General features: G+C 48.7%; 1 protein-coding gene across 2 annotated transcripts in view; it reads right to left on the bottom strand.

Moving 5' to 3' along the window:
* The window catches only part of ace (angiotensin I converting enzyme (peptidyl-dipeptidase A) 1), a 432,315-nt gene that overhangs the window by 30,464 nt on the left and 382,437 nt on the right, over window positions 1-19,414 (bottom strand). For both annotated transcript variants that reach the window (XM_085966629.1, XM_085966628.1), the window contains exon 19: window positions 9,333-9,502. In XM_085966629.1, the coding sequence (XP_085822755.1) occupies window positions 9,333-9,502 (170 nt within the window). The remainder of the gene's footprint in view (window positions 1-9,332; window positions 9,503-19,414) is intronic.

The raw sequence follows: 19,414 nt of genomic DNA, 5'->3' as shown, positions 1-19,414 counted from the left end.
ATCCGTGTAGCAATCGATCGCACCGCAATGACTGGCATTGTGGGCCCCACTTCTGCCAGCGAAACGCACTTCGCATTTGGGGCAAAGGGAGCGAAACTGTCGGGATTTCTGGTGGGTGACATCATCTCACCAGTCCCGCCTCCACTTTTGACAGCAGAATGGAGGGTCTGATGGGAGAAGCAAATGACCGCCCCCCATGCCCATTGGGATTTCTCACTGGTCCAAGAAACAGGACCCAAGTTTCTCACTCCCCCACCAGGCTCCTGACTCACAATTGCCCTGAACAGCCCAGGGATTTTACAGCATGGAAAGAATCCATTGGGTCCATCACGCCTGTGCTGACTTCATCCACCTTTCCTATAAAAGCTTTTATCGATCCTGCTTCCCCCACTGTTTCTGGTCATGCGTTACATGTCCTAACACCTCTCTGCATCAAGTAACATTCTCCTAACTCCTCCCTTCATTCTTCTGATGATGATGTTAAATTTGCACCCTCTAGTTAATGGCTGACTGATCAGTGGATGTCATATTTCCTGAGTCAATGTAACAAAACAGCTCATAATTTCAACTCCATCATCAGTTCTCCCTGGAACTTGCTCTCTCCCAGTGAGAAGAGCCACAGACCTGCCTTATAACTAAAATCTTTCCCAACATTTACCCCTTACTTTCTGGTCAGCTGTGGCTCAGTGGTAGCACTCTCGAGTCAAAAGGTCGTGGGTTCAAGCCCCACTCCAGAGACTTGAACACATAATCCAGGTTGACACTCCCAGTGCAGTGCTGAGGGAGTTCTGCACTGTCGGAAGTGACGTCTTTTGGATGAGACCTTTAACCGAGGCTCCGTCTGCCCTCGGGTGAATGTAAAAGGTTCCGTTGCACTATTCGAAGAAGAGCAAGGGAGTTCTCCCCGGTGTCTTGGCCAATATTTATCCCTCAATCAACACCTAAATGTAGCCTGGCGAAATGGAGCAGCACAGGACACGAACTTTCATTTTTGGGGTTTTTTATTCTGTATTAATAACTTGGGTCTAGGTTTAGGATGAAATTGTAAATACATAAAACACAGTCGACAAAATACGGCAGTGGCTTGCCCAACTCTCCTCAGAGCACACCCCCCACGCTGGATCTAGAAAATGGAGGCTGTGAAGAAAGGGGAGGTTCCTTTGGCATCACATGGCCTTACCCATAACCCTTTTCTCCTTTTTTCAAATTCTAAAGGGGAAAATGAACCGCGCCATCTAGTGGACTTAAATATTCACTGCATTTTCCCACTTGGCTACATTCTCCCCTGCTTTAAAGTCAACGTCCTCGGTGACTTAGCACCCGTTTTTCACTTCTTTTACAGCTTCTCGAAAAAATGCAGTACCCAGACTCGATAAAACATGAGAGAACACCTCAGGACTGAGTGAGACTGCATTACAGGCTGACTGAGGCAAATGGTATGGGTTAGGGTTTACCCCAGCATTGGCTCTTTTAGTTCTGCGAGGAGCCGGAATGGGTACCTCAACCTCAGTCCCACACTCAGAAGGATCTGAATGCTCTGGCTCAGAAACAGCCTCTGACTCCTGTACATCTTGGGCGTTACCAACAGGATCATTGTTTACTTTTTCCTCCTGAGTTAACTCTGGATAGGTGACTTCCTCTACCACAACAAACTCAGTATCAGAGGGCTCTGGCAACGATTCTGTCAAAAGAGTGACAGGGGGTACGGTGACAGGGGACTTGGTTCTCGTCCGCCTAGGCTCAGGGACAGGGGTAACACATGGCCTAAGATTAACTCTATGGACCCTTTTTAAAGGACCGCCCTCTAACGGCTCAACTGCATGTGTAGTGCCCTGTACCTCCACCACTCTGTACACAGTAGGACCCCAAGCATCCTGAATTTTGTTCTTACCCAAAGGCCTGTGTCGTAAGTATACCAACTGACCCACCTCAATGGTTGGACAGTACACTTTGTCTTTGTTAAGTTCAATTCTTTGAGCTGATTTCTTTTCAGTGTACTCTCTTGCCCTTGCATGTGCCTCCTTCAAACGCTCTTGGTGGACAACCAACCACTCATGTTTCTTGTCTAACACTTGCTCCTGACCTAATAAAGCATCTACAGGAAGGTGTGGATGAACCCCGAAAAGCAGATAGTACGGTGAATAGCCAGTCGTAGCATGGGGTGTTACATTGTAGGCATACACCAACTCAGATAAGTGCTCAGGCCAGCGGCGCTTCTTTTCTGGAGGCAGTGTACGCAAAAGATCATGTAAAGATCTGTTGAATCTCTCACATTGAGCATTTCCTTCTGGGTGGTGTGGGGTAGTGCGGGTTTTCTTTACACCATAAAGCTTACACAGCTCGGCAATGATTTCACTCTCAAAATTTCGACCTCTGTCTGAATGCAATCTTTCTGGGACCCCATACTTCATGAACCACTCTTTGAGAAGGACTTTTGCCGTGGTATCAGCCTTTTGGTCCCGAGTAGGGAAGGCTTGTGTGAATTTAGTGAAAACATCGGTCACCACTAACACATTCTCACGACCATCGGAGGCCGGTTCCAGCATGGTGAAATCTACAGCAACTACTTCAAGGGGCCGGGAGGCTAGAAATGATTTCATAGGGGCATGTATCTTGGGGTGGGGCATTTTTGTCAAAACACACCTCTCGCATTTCTTGACCCACTGTTCCACATCCCCATACATCCCAACCCAAAAACATCTCTGTCTCAAAAGGTTCTGTGTGCGCTCTATTCCCTGATGGCCCATACGATCATGCACACCTTCAAGCACGACTTCTTTCAAACAAGAGGGCAGTAGTAGCTGGTGACATTCACCAACATGGACATCCTCGATTACACGGTACAACAAGCCACCTTGCTCACAAATACGGGGCCACTGCTTTAACGTGGATAATACTAGCTTGGATAACTGCCACCTCTCCTTGTAAGTTGGCCTTCGCTGCTCACCCCAAAACTCCCTAAACACGCTGAGGGTGGGGTCTGTGTCCTGAAACTTACGTAGTTCCTCTTTAGAGTAACCGGGAAGTGTTGGTGTGTTACCCTGCAACTCACTACGCTCAGTACTTTCTTCTGCGTCCGAAACATGGATCTGTCTGACTTTACAGCACTTGACTCCTGCTGTCCCTAAGTCTGGTCCTAGAGCTGTTCCCTTGTGAATGACATTACATATGGCCACACAACCATCATAGTCCGCATCCCCACTGTCTGACTCGGGCTCCCCTGCTAACGGCTGCCTAGAGAGGGCATCTGCTGCTGCATTACAGCGGCCTGGGCGGTACTTGACGTCAAAGTCAAAAACAGCTAACTGAGCCACCCATCTTTGCTCAACAGCACCTAACTTAGCTGTAGAAAGGTGACACAGGGGGTTGTTATCTGTTATGACAGTGAACTTGGAACCTAGAAGGTAACCTCGAAATTTCTCTGAAACAGCCCATTTGAGGGCGAGGAGCTCTAGTTTCATACTGCTGTAGTTTCTGTCATTTCTTTCAGCATTACGGAGCCTCCTACTGGCATATGCTATCACTCTCTTCCTATCTCCCTGCTGCTGGTGGAGGATGGCACCTAATCCTAGGTTACTGGCATCCGTCTCTACAATAAAAGGCTGAGTGAAATCTGCGTAACCTAACACTGGAGCACTGATCAGCTTTTCTTTCAGCTGTTCGAAAGCAGCTTGGCACGCCGCTGTCCATGAACCTTCAAACAACCGTTTTGCTTTTGCTGGGCTGTCTTCCCTAAGGCATGCATTGACTACGTCATGGAGAGGGCCAGCTCGTTTAGAAAAATCCTCAATGAACCTCCTGTAATAACTACAGAAACCAAGAAATGACCTCAGATCTTTGACTGTACTGGGGACCGGCCACTTCTTTACGGCGGCAATTTTCTCTGGATCTGTCCCTATACCCTCCCCTGAAATTTGATGCCCAAGGAACCTGACTTCCTGCTGCAGGAAGTGACACTTTTCAAGCTTTACTTTCAACCCTGTCTCTTTCAGTCGTCTTAGAGCTGTCTCAAGCCTCTCTAAATGGTCCGGGAAGGTCTGAGAGAACACAAGGATGTCATCTAAATACACTAATAGGATGTGGAACACTAAGTCGCTCATAGTCGCTTGCATAAGTCGTTGAAAAGTCGCAGGTCCATTACAGACACCAAAAGGCATTCTGAGGTACTCAAAAAGGCCAAAAGGAGTTGTAAAAGCAGTCTTAGGCCTGTCACTTTCACGAACAGCAACCTGGTGGTACCCACTTGCAAGATCAATGGTCGAGAAGAACTTTGCACCATGAAGGGCATCAAAACTCTCGTCAATGCGGGGCAAAGGAAATGCGTCACGTCTGGTTTTTGAGTTTAGTTTCCTAAAGTCAACACATAGTCGTATGTCTCCATCAGTCTTACGAACTACCACTATGGGTGAAGCGTATGAACTATTGCTCTCCTGGATGACACGCTTTCTTAAAAGCTTAGTGATGTGGTCCCTCACCTCTTTGTACAGTGTAGGTGGGATACGACGGTATGGCTCTGTAACTGGTGCATCATCTACCAAGTTAATCTCATGCTCAACTTTATCAGTGTAGCCTAGGTCCTCATCCTTAAAAGCAAATACTTCCGAATACCTGGCTAAAAGTGCACCTAACTCTGCTTGTTGGCCCTGTGTGCCACCTATGTGTAGTTTGTCCAAAAGCAACTGAATGTCTTGGTCTGTCATCTGTCCTTCTTTTCTGCCAACAGTTACTTCCTCTGTGTCAGCGGAGATGCGTTGAAATCGCACCTCACAGGAGTCCTTGTCTACACACTCTGCCTGAGTCGGAATACCAAGCCTGGTCCTGGGGCTTAACCACACATCCTCCTCAGAGAAATTTACCACCTGCACTGGAAATAAATGTCCCTTTGATTCAACTAGAGTGGGGACAACTACCAGGCCACCTGGCAATGGTGTGTTACCTGGCTCCAACAGCATTTTAGTGCTGCCACCTGACTGAGTTTTAAGTCCCTTTACATAGACTGTAGCTATGGAAGACGCAGGCACATGTACAGCACCCCTACCAGCTACACGGACAGAAGATGACTTTGGAGTGATGTTACACTGTTGTACTTGCTGAAATGCTTCCCTCCAATCTGAATCCAACTTTCCCCCTAGAGTAGTGTCAAACTCAGCATGAACTAGTTGTCTGCATCGGCTGATGATGTTCATACCAATAAGACCTGGTGCTGCAGGCTGTGACTGCTGATGCTCTTTGACTACCAGGAAACCACATTCGGGTAAGGTTATGCCCATAGTTTCAACGTCTAACTCAAGGTAGCCCAAGTAGGGAATGTCCAACCCGTTGGCGGCAGTGATCTTAAGCCACCCGGTTGTAGGCAGCATATCCTCATCCCTCCCAAGTAAGTGCTCTCTGAAAAAAACTTCAGTAATAGTGCTGACTTGGCTCCCGGTATCCAGTAAACAGTTAGCAGTAACCCCCCCAATCTTGAGATCTACTACTGGACATTTACCTACTGCACGGTCAAGAAATCTGTCACGAATACCAGTACTGTTCTGAGAGCCTGCAGGTTTTCCTCGCATTGCCCGGCTCATGGCAATCGAGGGAGTTAGTTTTCCTGCACCCCAGCCAGCAGTGGTGGATGTGTTTGCTACCTCGTGCTTCTGAGGACACTGTTTGGCAATGTGCCCCGCCCCGTTACACTTAAAGCAAATAGGCTGACCTTCATCAGTGAACTTTGGCTTGGCTCTAGGTTTCCCAACCTTGTCATTACCCGTGTTTTCCTTCTGTAGAGCAAGACCCCGTACTGCCTCTGTTAGTTCCCCGATAGCTTTACCCTGTTCCGCCACCACTTTAAGAACATCCTGTAAAGTGACAGCCTGGCTGCCTGGTACCCCAATGGCAGAACACTGAAGATCCCTCCCCGTACTGTCACACACTACATTCTTGCTCTTTGCAACTTTAGTGCTACAGGGCTGGTCTTCTAAGGACCATAAGACAGCTTCCTCACGTACATCGAACAGGGTAGACTGGGGGTTGTCTCGTACAAACTTGCGCAACTCTCTCCGGAGTGAGGGATCTCTAACACCATCAACAAATCTGTTTCTGACAACCCGTTTTGTGTCCGGCACAGCATCAGGTGATTGCTTTACCAAAGTTCTAATAATCTGAGAGAGTGCATGTGAGTATTCTCGGAAATCTTCACCCTCTTCTTGCTTGCGTCCATAGAAAGTTTCTAACAGCTGGGACTCACTGCGTTTTTCGGTGAAAGCCCCCCTTAGGTAACTGAACAGGTCACTGGGCTGCTTAGACTCTCCACCCAACCGTAACCTAATTTCCTGTAGGGCTGCCCCCCTCAACAAAGATCGAATGAAATCTACCTGCTCTGCAGGAGTCTGATCTCTAGCTCGTAGTACACTTTCAACCTCTTCAATGAACTCATCAACTGAACGACTATCTTTGGATACCTCACCACTGAATGGTTGGATCTGACGCTCTCTGGGTACATACACATATGACTTGGTTGCCTCATTACCTAGAGTGGCAATAATTGCCATTGCTTGGTCATGGTTTTTTTTCAACTCTGAAATCTGTGCCTTGAGTTCATCTATCTGGTTGCCCTCACCCACACTAGAGGTATTGTCCTCACCATCCGAATTGTGAGCTCCACCCGCCTCCTCAGGAGGGTCTAACATTTTGACTCAGTTCACAAGTCCCTGACAGTCACTGAATGGGATGGCCGCTGCGACGATTCTTCTCCAATGGTGTCCCTCCTCGGTGCCTTGATGGGTCCTCTCCCAGATTGGTCCTGGCGCCCTCTGGATCCCGTCTGTCTGGTCTGGTCCTCCTTAGCAACCCCAGGCAGCACTCTCCGTCCGTCTCCAGGTCCACTTGGCACCACACCGCTCTTCCCCCACTGCCGTATTTTATGTAACTTTCCCAAACCTGAGAAACTCCAAGCTAACAGACCCCACTCCTGGTACCAAAATGTGTAGCCTGGCGAAATGGAGCAGCACAGGACACGAACTTTCGTTTTTGGGGTTTTTTATTCTGTATTAATAACTTGGGTCTAGGTTTAGGATGAAATTGTAAATACATAAAACACAGTCGACAAAATACGGCAGTGGCTTGCCCAACTCTCCTCAGAGCACACCCCCCACGCTGGATCTAGAAAATGGAGGCTGTGAAGAAAGGGGAGGTTCCTTTGGCATCACATGGCCTTACCCATAACCCTTTTCTCCTTTTTTCAAATTCTAAAGGGGAAAATGAACCGCGCCATCTAGTGGACTTAAATATTCACTGCATTTTCCCACTTGGCTACATAAAAGCAGATTATTTGGTCATTATCTCGTTGCTATTTGTGGGACCTTGCTGTGCGTGAATTGGCTGCTGTATTTCCTACATTACAACAGTGACTACACTTCAAATGTACTTCATAAGAACATAAGAACACAAGGAGTAGGCCATATGGCCCTTCGAGCCTGCTCCACCATTCAATAATATCATGGCTGATCTTTGACCTCACTTTGACCTCAACTCCACTTTCCCGTCCGATCCCCATATCCCTTGATTCCCCTAGAGTCCAAAAATCTATCGATCTCAGCCTTAAATATACTCAAAGACTCAGCATTCACAGCCCTCTGGGGTAGAGAATTCCAAAGATTCACAACCCTCTGAGTGAAGAAATTCCTCCTCATCTCTGTCTTAAATGGCCGACCCTTATCCTGAGACTGTGACCCCTAGTTCTAGACACTCCAGCCAGGGGAAACAATCTCTCCGCATCGACTCTGTCAATCCCCCTCAGAATCTTGTGTGTTTCAATGAGATCACCTCTCATTCTTCTAAACTCCAGAGAGTATCGGCCCATTCTACACAATCTCTCCTCATAGGACAGCCCTCTCATCCCAAGAATCAATCCAGTGAACCTTCGCTGCACCGCCTCCAAGGCAAGTATATCCTTCCTTAGATAAGGAGACCAAAACTGTGCCCAATACTCCAGGTGTGGTCTCACCAAGGCCCTGTACAATTGTAGCAAGACTTCCTCACTCTTATACTCCAGCCCCCTTGCAATAAAGGCCAACATGCCATTTGCCTTCCTAATTGCTTGCTGTACCTGCACGCTAGCTTTCTGTGTTTCCTGTACGGGGACCCAAACCTCTCTGAACATTTAATAGTTTCTCACCATTTAAAAAATTATTCTGTTTTTCTATTCTTCCTACCAAAGTGAATAACCTCACATTTCCCCACATTATACTCCATCTGCCACCTTACTGCCCACTCACTCAGTCTATCTCTATCCCTTTGCAGACTCTGTGTTCTCCTCACAGCTTACTGTCCCACCTAGCTTTGTATCATCAGCAAACTCGGATACATTACACTCGGTCCCTTCATCTAAGTCATTAATATAGATTGTAAACTGCTGAGGCCCAAGCATCCCACTAGTTACAGCCTGCCAACTGGAAAATGACCCGTTTATCCCTACTCTCTGTTTTCTGTCCGTTAACCAATCCTCTACCCATGCTAATATATTACCCCCAACCCCATGAGCCCTTATTTTGCGTAGCAACCTTTTATGTGGCAACTTATCGAATGCCTTTTGGAAATCCAAATATACTACATCCACTGGTTCCCCTTAATCTACCCGACTAGTTCCATCCTCAAAAATTCTAATAAATTTGTTAAACACGATTTCCCTTTCACAAAACCATATTGCCTTTGCCTAATCATGTTATGATTTTCTCAGTGCTCTGATACCACTTCCTTAACAATGGATTCCAGCATTTCCCGACGACTGATGTCAGGCTAACTGGCCTGTCGTTCCCTGTTTTTTCTCTTTCCCTCTTTTCTTCAACAGCTGGGTTACATTTGCTACCTCCCTATCCACTGGGACTGTTCTAGAATCCAGGGAATTTTGGAAATCACAACCAATGCATCCACTATCTCTGCAGCCACCATTTTAGAAACCTAGGATGTAGGCCGTCAGGTCCAGGGGATTTGTCGGCTTTTTCTCCACTGATCTTAATGACTTTAAATGCCTTACTTTCTTCAGCCACTTGGTTCCTCACTACTTTTGGATGCTTTTTGTGTCTTCTACTGTGAAGACAGATATAAAATATTTGTTTAAATTCCCGGCCATTTCCTTATTCCCTGTTATAATTTCTCCTGTCTCAGCCTCTAAGGGACCAAAGTTTACTTTTGCTACTCACTTCCTTTTTACACATTCGTAGAAGCTCTTACAATCGGTTTTTATATTGCGTACTAGTTTACTAAATCAATAGTTTACTTCACTGGCTGTGAATCCATGATGCTGTGAATCGGCAGTGCCCCTCTGCTCCTGTTCCTTCTCTGCCACTAACCTAAAATCTTTCCTGTTGAAGAAGTCCCAGGCGGAGGCGTGGCAGACAACATCCCGCCCCTTCGGCTTCACCAGCATCGACTTATCCCAGAATTCCTGCGGCATCGGAATGAGGCCAAGCGATTTGAAGAAATAGTCTGATTCCGTGAACATTCTTCGGGCGGTCCAGCCCTGTTTAAGACAGAAAGGCACGTTAAATGTAACGGAATCAACCTGGCCGAACAGGAGAAACTGCACTGTGCCATCCACACTGCCATTCACTCTGGCTGCCTGTTGCTAGTTATTAACTCACCTCAAACACACACGATTCTTGAACATGGATTCCAGAAGGACAACTAGTTACAGGCAAACTGACTAGTACAGGTGGATATAGGTGAGCGGCTTAGATAGGCGACATTGAAATCTCACTGTGCGGGATTAGATTGGGATCTCACTGTGCGGGGGTTAGATTGGGATCTCATTGTGCGGGGGTTAGATTGGGATCTCACTGTGCGGGGGTTAGATTGGGATCTCACTGTGCGGGGGTTAGATTGGGATCTCACTGTGCGGGGGTTAGATTGGGATCTCACTGTGCGGGGGTTAGATTGTGATCTCACCGTGCGGGGGTTAGATTGGGATCTCATTGTGCGGGGGTTAGATTGGGATCTCACTGTGCGGTGTTAGATTGGGATCTCACTGTGCGGGGTTAGATTGGGATCTCACTGTGCGCGGGTTAGATTGGGATCTCACTGTGCGGGTGTTAGATTGGGATCTCACTGTGCAGGATTAGATTTGGATCTCACTGTGCGGGATTTGATTGGGATTGCACTGTGCGGTGGGTAAGATTGGGATCTCACTTTGCAGGGTTTAGTTTGGGATCTCACTGTGCGGGGATTAGATTGGGGTCTCACTGTGCGGGGGTTAGATTGGGATCTCACTGTGCGGGGTTTGATTGGGATCTCACTGTGCGGGATTTAGATTGGGGTCTCACTGTGCAGGGGTTAGATTGTGATCTTACTGTGCAGGGTTAGATTGGGAACTCACTGCGCGGTGGATAGATTGGGATCATAATGTGCAGGGTTAGATTGGGATCTCACTGTGCGGGGTTAGAATGGGATCTCACTGTGTGGGGTTAGATTGGGATCTCACTGTGCGGGGTTAGATTGGGATCTCTCTGTGCGGGGTTAGAATGGGATCTCACTGTGCGGGTGTTAGATTGGGATCTCACTGTGCGGGATTAGAATGGGATCTCACTGTGCGGGTGTTAGATTGGGATCTCACTGTGCGGGGTTAGATTGGGATTGCACTGTGTAGGGGTTAGATTGGGATCTCCCTGTGTGGGGTTAGATTGGGATCGCACTGAGCAGGTGATAGATTGGGATCTCACTATGCGGGGATTGTTTGGAATCACACTCTGCGGGATTAGATTGGGATCTCACTGTGAGGGATTAGATTGGGATCTCACTGTGCGGGGTTTAGTTTGGGATCTCACTCTGCGGGGTTTGATTGGGATCTCACTGTGTGGGATTAGATTGGGATTTCACTGTCTGGGGTTGATTGAGATCTCACTGTGCGGGGTTAGATTGGGATCTCACTGTGCGGGGTTAGATTGGGATCTCACTGTGCGGGGTTAGATTGGGATCTCACTGTGCGGGGTTTAGATTGGGGTCTCACTGTGCGGGGTTAGATTGTGATCTCACTGTGCGGGGGTTAGATTGGGTTCTCACTGTGCGGGGGTTAGATTGTGATCTCAATGTGCGGCAGTTAGATTGGGATCTCACTGTGCGGATTTAGATTGGGATCTCACTGTGCGGAGTTAGATTGGGATCTCACTGTGCGCATTTAGATTGGGATCTCACTGTGCGGAGTTAGATTGGAATCTCACTGTGCAGGGGTTAGATTGGGATCTCACTGTGTGGGGTTAGATTGGGATCTCACTGTGTGGTGTTAGATTGGGGTCTCACTGTGCGGGGTTAGACTGTGGTCTCACTGTGCTGGGGTTAGATTGGGATCTCACTGTGCAGGGTTAGAATGGGATCTCACTGTGCGGATTTAGATTGGGATCTCACTGTGCGGGGTTAGATTGGGATCTCACTGTGTGGATTTAGATTGGGATCTCACTGTGCGGTATTTGATTCGGATCTCGCTGTGCGGGGTTAAATTGGGATCGCACTGTGCAGAGTAAATTGGGATCTCTCTGTGCGGGGGTTAGATTGGGATATCTCTGCGTGGGGGTTTATTGGGATCTCACTGTGCAGAGGGAGATTGCGATCTCACTGTGCAGAGTAAGATTGGGATCTCACTGTGTGGAGATAGATTGGGACCTCACTTTGCAGGGGTTAGTTTGGGATCTCACTGTGCGGGGTTAGATTGTGATCTCACTGTGCGGGATTTAGATTGGGGTCTCACTGTGCAGGGGTTAGATTGTGATCTTACTGTGCAGGGTTAGATTGGGAACTCACTGCGCGGTGGTTTGATTGGGATCCTACTGTGGAGGGTTAGATTGGGATCTCACTGTGCGGGGTTAGAATGGGATCTCACTGTGCGGGGTTAGATTGGGATCTGACTGTGCGGGGTTAGATTGGGATCTCTCTGTGCGGGGTTAGAATGGGATCTCACTGTGCGGGTGTTAGATTGGGATCTCACTGTGCGGGGTTAGAATGGGATCTCACTGTGCGGGTGTTAGATTGGGATCTCACTGTGCGGGGTTAGATTGGGATCGCACTGTGTAGGGGTTAGATTGGGATCTCCCTTTGTGGGGTTAGATTGGGATCGCACTGAGCAGGTGATAGTTTGGGATCTCACCGTTCGGGGATTGTTTGGGATCTCACTGTGAGGGATTAGATTAGGACCTCACTGTGCGGGGTTTAGTTTGTGATCTCACTGCCCAGATATGATTGGGATCTCACGATTCGGGGACTAGATTGGGATCTCACTGTGCGGTGTTAGATTGGGATCCCACTGTGTGGGTTTAGATTGGGATCACAGTGTGCGGAGTTAAATTGGGATATCACTGTGCAGTGATTTATTGGGATCTCACTGTGCGGTGGTTAGATTGGGATCCCACTGTGCTGGGGTTAGATTGGGATTGCACCGTGCAGGGGTTAGATTGGGAGCTCCCTGTGCGGGGTTAGTTTGGGATCTCACTGTGCGGGGTTAGATTGGGATCTCACTGTGCGGGGATTGTTTGGGATCTCACTGTGCGGGATTAGATTGGGATCTCACTGGGCGGGGTTTAGTTTGGGATCTCGCTGTGCGGAGCTATATTGGGATCTCACTGTGTGGAGTTCGATTGGGATCTCACTGTGCGGAGTTAGATTGGGATCTCACTGAGCAGGCGTTCGATTGGGATCTCACTGTGCGGAGTTAGATTGGGATCTCACTGTGCGGGTGTTAGATTGGGATCTCACTGTGCGGGATTAGATTGGGATCTCACTGTGCGGGGTTAGATTGGGATCTCACTGAGCAGGTGTTCGATTGGGACCTCACTGTGCGGAGTTTGGATTGGGATCTCACTGTACAGGGGTTAGATTGGGATTTCATTGTGCGGGATTAGATTGGGATCTCACTGTTCAAGGTTTGATTGGGATCTCACTGTGCGGGATTAGATTGGGATCTTACTGAGCAGGGTTTAGATTGGGATCTCACTGTTCAGGGTTAGATTGGGATCGTACTGTGCAGGGTTAGATTGGGATCGCACTGTGTTGAGTTAGTTTGGGATCGCACTGTGCGGGGTTAGATTGGGATCGCACTGTGCGGGGTTAGATTGGGTTCTCGCTGTGCAGTCTTAGATTGGGATCTCACTGTGCGGGGTTTGATTGGGATCTCACTGTGTGGGGTTTTGATTAGGATCTCACTGAGCAGGTGTTCGATTGGGATCTCACTGTGCGGAGTTTGGATTGGGATCTCACTGTACAGGGGTTAGATTGGGATTTCATTGTGCGGGTTTAGATTGGGATCTCACTGTTCAGGGTTTGATTGGGATCTCACTGTGCAGGGTTAGATTGGGATCGCACTGTGTTGAGTTAGTTTGGGATCGCACTGTGCGGGGTTAGATTGGGATCGCACTGTGCGGGGTTAGATTGGGTTCTCACTGTGCAGTCTTAGATTGGGATCTCACTGTGCGGGGTTTGATTGGGATCTCACTGTGTGGGGTTTTGATTAGGATCTCTCTGTGCGGGGTTAGATTGGGACCTCACTGTGCGGGTTAGATTGGGATCTCACTGTGTGGTATTTGATTGGGATCTCACTGTGCGAGGTTAAATTGGGATTTCACTGCGCAGAGTAAGATTGGGATCTCTCTGTGCGGTGGTTAGATTGGGATCTCTGTGCGGTGTTTTATTGGGATCGCACTGTGTTGAATTAGTTTGGGATCGCACTGTGCGGGGTTAGATTGGGATCGCAATGTGCGTGGTTACATTGGGTTCTAACTGTACGGGCTTAGATTGGGATCTCACTGTGCGCGGTTAGATTGGGATCTCACTGTGTGGGGTTTTGATTAGGATCTCACTGTGCGGGGTTAGATTGGGATCTCACTGTGCTGGGTTAGATTGGGATCTCTCTGCGCGGGGTTTGATTGGGATCTCACTGTGCTGGGTTAGATTGGGATCTCTCTGCGCGGGGTTTGATTGGGATCTCACTGTGCGGGTTAGATTGAGATCTCACTGTGCAGAGTAAGATTGGGATCTCTCCGTGTGGTGGTTAGATTGGGATCTCACTATGCGGGATTAGATTGGGATTTCACTCTGCGGGGTTAGATTGGGATCTTACTGTGCAGAGTTAGATTAGGATCTCACTGTGCGGAGTTAGATTGGGATCTCACTGTGAGGAGTTAGATTGGGATCTCACTGTGCGGGGGTTAGATTGGGATCTCACTGTGTGGGGTTAGATTGGGATCTCACTGTGCGGTGTTAGATTGGGATCTCACTGTGCGGGGTTAGATTGGGATCTCACTGAGCAAGTGTTCGATTGGGATCTCACTGTGCGGTGTTAGATTGGGATCTCAATGTGCGGGTGTTAGATTGGGATCTCACTGTGCAGGATTACATTGGGATCTCTGTGCGGGGTTAGATTGGGATCGCACTGAGCAGGTGTTCGATTGGGATCTCACTGTGCGGAGTTTGGATTGGGATCTCACTGTCCAGGGGTTAGATTGGGATTTCATTGTGCGGGATTAGATTGGGATCTCACTGTTCAGGGTTTGATTGGGATCTCACTGTGCGGGATTAGATTGGGATCTTACTGAGCAGGGTTTAGATTGGGATCTCACAGTTCAGGGTTAGATTGGGATCGCACTGTGCAGGGTTAGATTGGGATCGCACTGTGTTGAGTTAGTTTGGGATCGCACTGTGCGGGGTTAGATTGGGATCGCACTGTGCGGGGTTAGATTAGGTTGTCACTGTGCAGTCTTAGATTGGGATCTCACTGTGCGGGATTTGATTGAGATCTCACTGTGTGGGGTTTTGATTAGGATCTCTCTGTGCGGGGTTAGATTGGGACCTCACTGTGTGGGGTTAGATTGGGATCTCTCTGTGCGGAGTTAGATTGGGGTCTCACTGTGCGAGTTAGATTGGGATCTCACTGTGTGGTATTTGATTGGGATCTCACTGTGTGAGGTTAAATTGGGATTTCACTGCGCAGAGTAAGATTGGGATCTCTCTGTGCGGTGGTTAGATTGGGATCTCTGTGCGGTGTTTTATTGGGATCGCACTGTGTCGAATTTGTTTGGGATCGCACTGTGCGGGGTTAGATTGGGATTGCACTGTGCGGGGTTAGATTGGGTTCTCACTGTACGGGCTTAGATTGGGATCTCACTGTGCGCGGTTAGATTGGGATTTCACTGTGTGGGGTTTTGATTAGGATCTCACTGTGCGGGGTTAGATTGGGATCTCACTGTGCGGGGTTAGATTGGGATCTCTCTGTCCGGGGTTTGATTGGGATCTCACTGTGCGGGTTAGATTGAGATCTCACTGTGTGGTATTTGATTGGGATCTCACTGTGCGAGGGTAAATTGAGATCTCACTGCGCAGAGTAAGATTGGGATCTCTCTGTGCGGTGGTTAGATTGGGATCTCACTGTGCGGGATTAGATTGGGATTTCACTGTGCGGGGTTAGATTGGGATCTCACTGTGCGGAGTTAGATTGGGATCTCACTGTGCGGGGTTTAGATTGGGATCTCACTGTGTGGGGTTAGATTGGGATCTCACTGTGCGGTGTTAGATTGGGATCTCACTGTGCGGGGTTAGATTGGTATCTCTCTGTGCGGGGTTAGATTGGGATCTCAGTGTGCGGTGTTTGATTGGGATCCCAGTATGCGAGGTTAAATTGGGATCTCAGTGCGCAGAGTAAGATTGGGATCTCTCTGTGCGGTGGTTAGATTGGAATCTCTGTGCGGTGTTTTATTGGGATCTCACTGTGCAGAGGAAGATTGGGATCTCACTGTGCGGAGTAAGATTGGGATCTCACTGCGGATTTAGAGTGGGATCTCACTGTGCGGGGTTAGATTGGGATCTTACTGTGCAGGATTAGATTGGGATCTCACTGTGCGGGGGTGGAATGGGATCTCACTGTGCGGGGTTAGATTAGGATCTCACTGTGCGGGGTTAGGTTGGGATCTCTCTGTGCGGGGATAGAATGGGATCTCACTGTGCGGGTGTTAGATTGGGATCTCACTGTGCGGAGTTAGATTGGGATCGCACTGTGTAGGGGTTAGATTGGGATATCCTTTTGTGGGGTTAGATTGGGATCGCACTGTTCGGGGATTGATTGGGATCTCACTGTGAGGGGTTTAGTTTGGGATCTCACTGTGCAGAGCTATAGTGGGATCTCACTTTGCAGGGGTTATTTTGGAATCTCACTGCCCAGATATGATTGGGATCTCACGGTTCGGGGACTAGATTGGGATCTCACTGTGTGGGTTTAGATTGGGATCACAGTGTGCGGAGTTAAATTGGGATCTCACTGTGCAGTGATTTATTGGGATCTCACTGTGCTGTGGTTAGATTGGGATCTCGCTGTGCCGTGTTAGATTGGGATCTCACTGTGCTGGGTTAGATTGGGATCTCACTGTGCGGGTGTTAGATTGGGATCTCACTGTGCGGGAGTAGATTGGGATCTCACTGGGCAGGGTTTAGTTTGGGGTCTCACTGCGCGGAGCTATTTTGGGATCTCACTGTGTGGAGTTAGATTGGGATCACACTTTGCGGAGTTAGGTTGGGGTCTCACTGTGAGGGATTAGATTGGGATTTCACTGTGCGGGGTTAGATTGGGATCTTACTGTGCGGAGTTAGATTGGGATCTCACTGTGCTGGGTTAGATAGGGATCTCACTGTGCGGGGTTAGATTGGGATCTCACTGTGCGGGGTTAGATTGGGATCTCACTATGTGGGGTTTTGATTAGGATCTCTCTGTGCGGGGTTAGATTGGGACCTCACTGTGCGGGTTAGATTGGGATCTCACTGTGCGGGGTTAAATTGTGATCTCAGTGCGCAGAGTACGATTGGGATCGCTCTGTGCGGTGGTTAGATTGGGATCTCTGTGCGGTGTTTTATTGGGATCTCACTGTGCAGAGGAAGATTGGGATCTCACTGTGCGGAGTATGATTGGGATATCACTGCGGAGTTAGAGTGGGATATCACTGTGCGGGGTTAGATTGGGATCTCACTATGCAGTGTTAGATTGGGATCCCACTGTGCGTGATAAGATTGGGATCTCACTGTGCGGTGTTAGATTGGGATCACACTGTGCGGGTTAGTTTGTGCTCTCACTGTGCGGGGTTACATTGGGATCTCACTGTGCGGAGTTAGATTGGGATCTCACTGTGCGGCATTTGATTGGGATCTCACTGTGCGGGGTTAAATTGGGATCTCACTGCGCAGAGTAAGATTGGGATCTCTCTGTGCGGTGGTTAGATTGGGATCTCTGTGCGGTGTTTTATTGGGATCTCACTGTGCAGAGGAAGATTTGGATCTCACTGTGCGGGGTATGATTGGGATCTCACTGCGGAGTTAGAGTGGGATATCACTGTGCGGGGTTAGATTGAGATCTCACTGTGCGGCGTTAGATTGGGATCTCACTATGCGGGGTTAGATTGGATCTCACTGTGCGGAGTTAGATTGGGATCTCACTGTGCGGCGTTAGATTGGGATCTCACTGTGCGGAGTTAGATTGGGATCTCACAATGCGGTGTTAGATTGGGATCTCACTGTGTGGGATTAGATTGGGATCTCACTGTTCAGGGTTTGATTGGGATCTCACTGTGCGGGATTCGATTGGGATCTTACTGAGCAGGGTTTAGATTGGGATCTCACTGTTCAGGGTTAGATTGGGATCGCACTGTGCAGGGTTAGATTGGGATCGCACTGTGTTGAGTTAGTTTGGGATCGCACTGTGCGGGGTTAGATTGGGATCGCACTGTGCGGGGTTAGATTGGGTTCTCACTGTGCAGTCTTAGATTGGGATCTCACTGTGCGGGGTTTGATTGGGATCTCACTGTGTGGGGTTTTGATTAGGATCTCTCTGTGCGGGGTTAGATTGGGACCTCACTGTGCAGGGTTAGATTGGGATCTCTCTGTGTGGGGTTAGATTGGGATCTCACTGTGCGGGTTAGATTGGGATCTCACTGTGTGGTATTTGATTGGGATCTCACTGTGCGAGGTTAAATTGGGATTTCACTGCGCAGAGTAAGATTGGGATCTCTCTGTGCGGTGGTTAGATTGGGATCTCTGTGCGGTGTTTTATTGGGATCGCACTGTGTTGAATTAGTTTGGGATCGCACTGTGCGGGGTTAGATTGGGATCGCACTGTGCGGGGTTAGATTGGGTTCTGACTGTACGGGCTTAGATTGGGATCTCACTGTGCACGGTTAGATTGGGATCTCACTGTGTGGGGTTTTGATTAGGATCTCACTGTGCAGGGTTAGATTGGGATCTCACTGTGCGGGGTTAGATTGGGATCGCACTGTCCGGGGTTTGATTGGGATCTCACTGTGCGAGGTTAAATTGGGATCTCACTACGCAGAGTAAGATTGGGATCTCTCTGTGCGGTGGTTAGATTGGGATCTCACTGTGCGGGATTAGATTGAGATTTCACTGTGCGGGGTTAGATTGGGATCTTACTGTGCGGAGTTAGATTGGGATTTCACTGTGCGGAGATAGATTGTGATCTCACTGTGCGGAGTTAGATTGGGATCTCACTGTGCGGGGGTTAGATTGGGATCTCACTGTGTGGGGTTAGATTGGGATCTCACTGTGCGGTGTTAGATTGGGATCTCACTGTGCGGGGTTAGATTGGGATCTCTCTGCGGGGTTAGATTGGGATCTCACTGTGCGGGTTAGATTGGGAGCTCACTGTGTGGTATTTGATTGGGATCTCACTGTGCGAGGTTAAATTGGGATCTCAGTGCGCAGAGTAAGATTGGGATGTCACTGTGCAGAGGAAGATTGGGATCTCACTGTGCGGAGTAAGATTGGGATCTCACTGCGGATTTAGAGTGCGATCTCACTGTGCGGGGTTAGATTGGGATCTTACTGTGCGGGGTTAGATTCGGATCTCACAGTGCAGGTGTTAGATTGGGCTCTCATTGTGAGGGATTAGATTGGGATTTCACTGTGCGGGGTTAGATTGGGATCTTACTGTGCGGAGTTAGATTGGGATCTCACTGTGCGTAGTTAGAATGGGATCTCAGTGTGCGGAGTTAGATTGGGATCTCACTGTGCGGGGGTTAGATTGGGATCTCTGTGTGGGGTTAGATTGGGACCTCACTGTGCGGTGTTAGATTGGGATCGCACTGTGTGCTGTTAGATTCGGATCTCTCTGTGCGGGGTTAGATTGGGAACTCAGTGTGCGGGTTAGATTGGGATCTCACTGTGCGGTATTTGATTGGGATCTCACTGTGCGGGGTTAAATTGGGATCTCACTGCGCAGAAAACGATTGGGATCTCTCTGTGCGGTGGTTAGATTGGGATCGCTGTGCGGTGTTTTATTGGGATCTCACTGTGCAGAGGAAGATTGGTATCTCACTGTGCGGAGTATGATTGGGATATCACTGCGGAGTTAGAGTGGGATATCACTGTGCGGGGTTAGATTGGGATCTTACTGTGCGGC

The sequence above is a fragment of the Somniosus microcephalus genome, chromosome 24 (genome assembly GCF_052327205.1).
Source record: "Somniosus microcephalus isolate GS21.2 chromosome 24, FLI_Smic_1.0, whole genome shotgun sequence".
NCBI lineage: Eukaryota > Metazoa > Chordata > Chondrichthyes > Squaliformes > Somniosidae > Somniosus > Somniosus microcephalus.
Note: the sequence above shows the minus strand (reverse complement) of the source record. Positions and strands in the feature narration are given on the sequence as shown.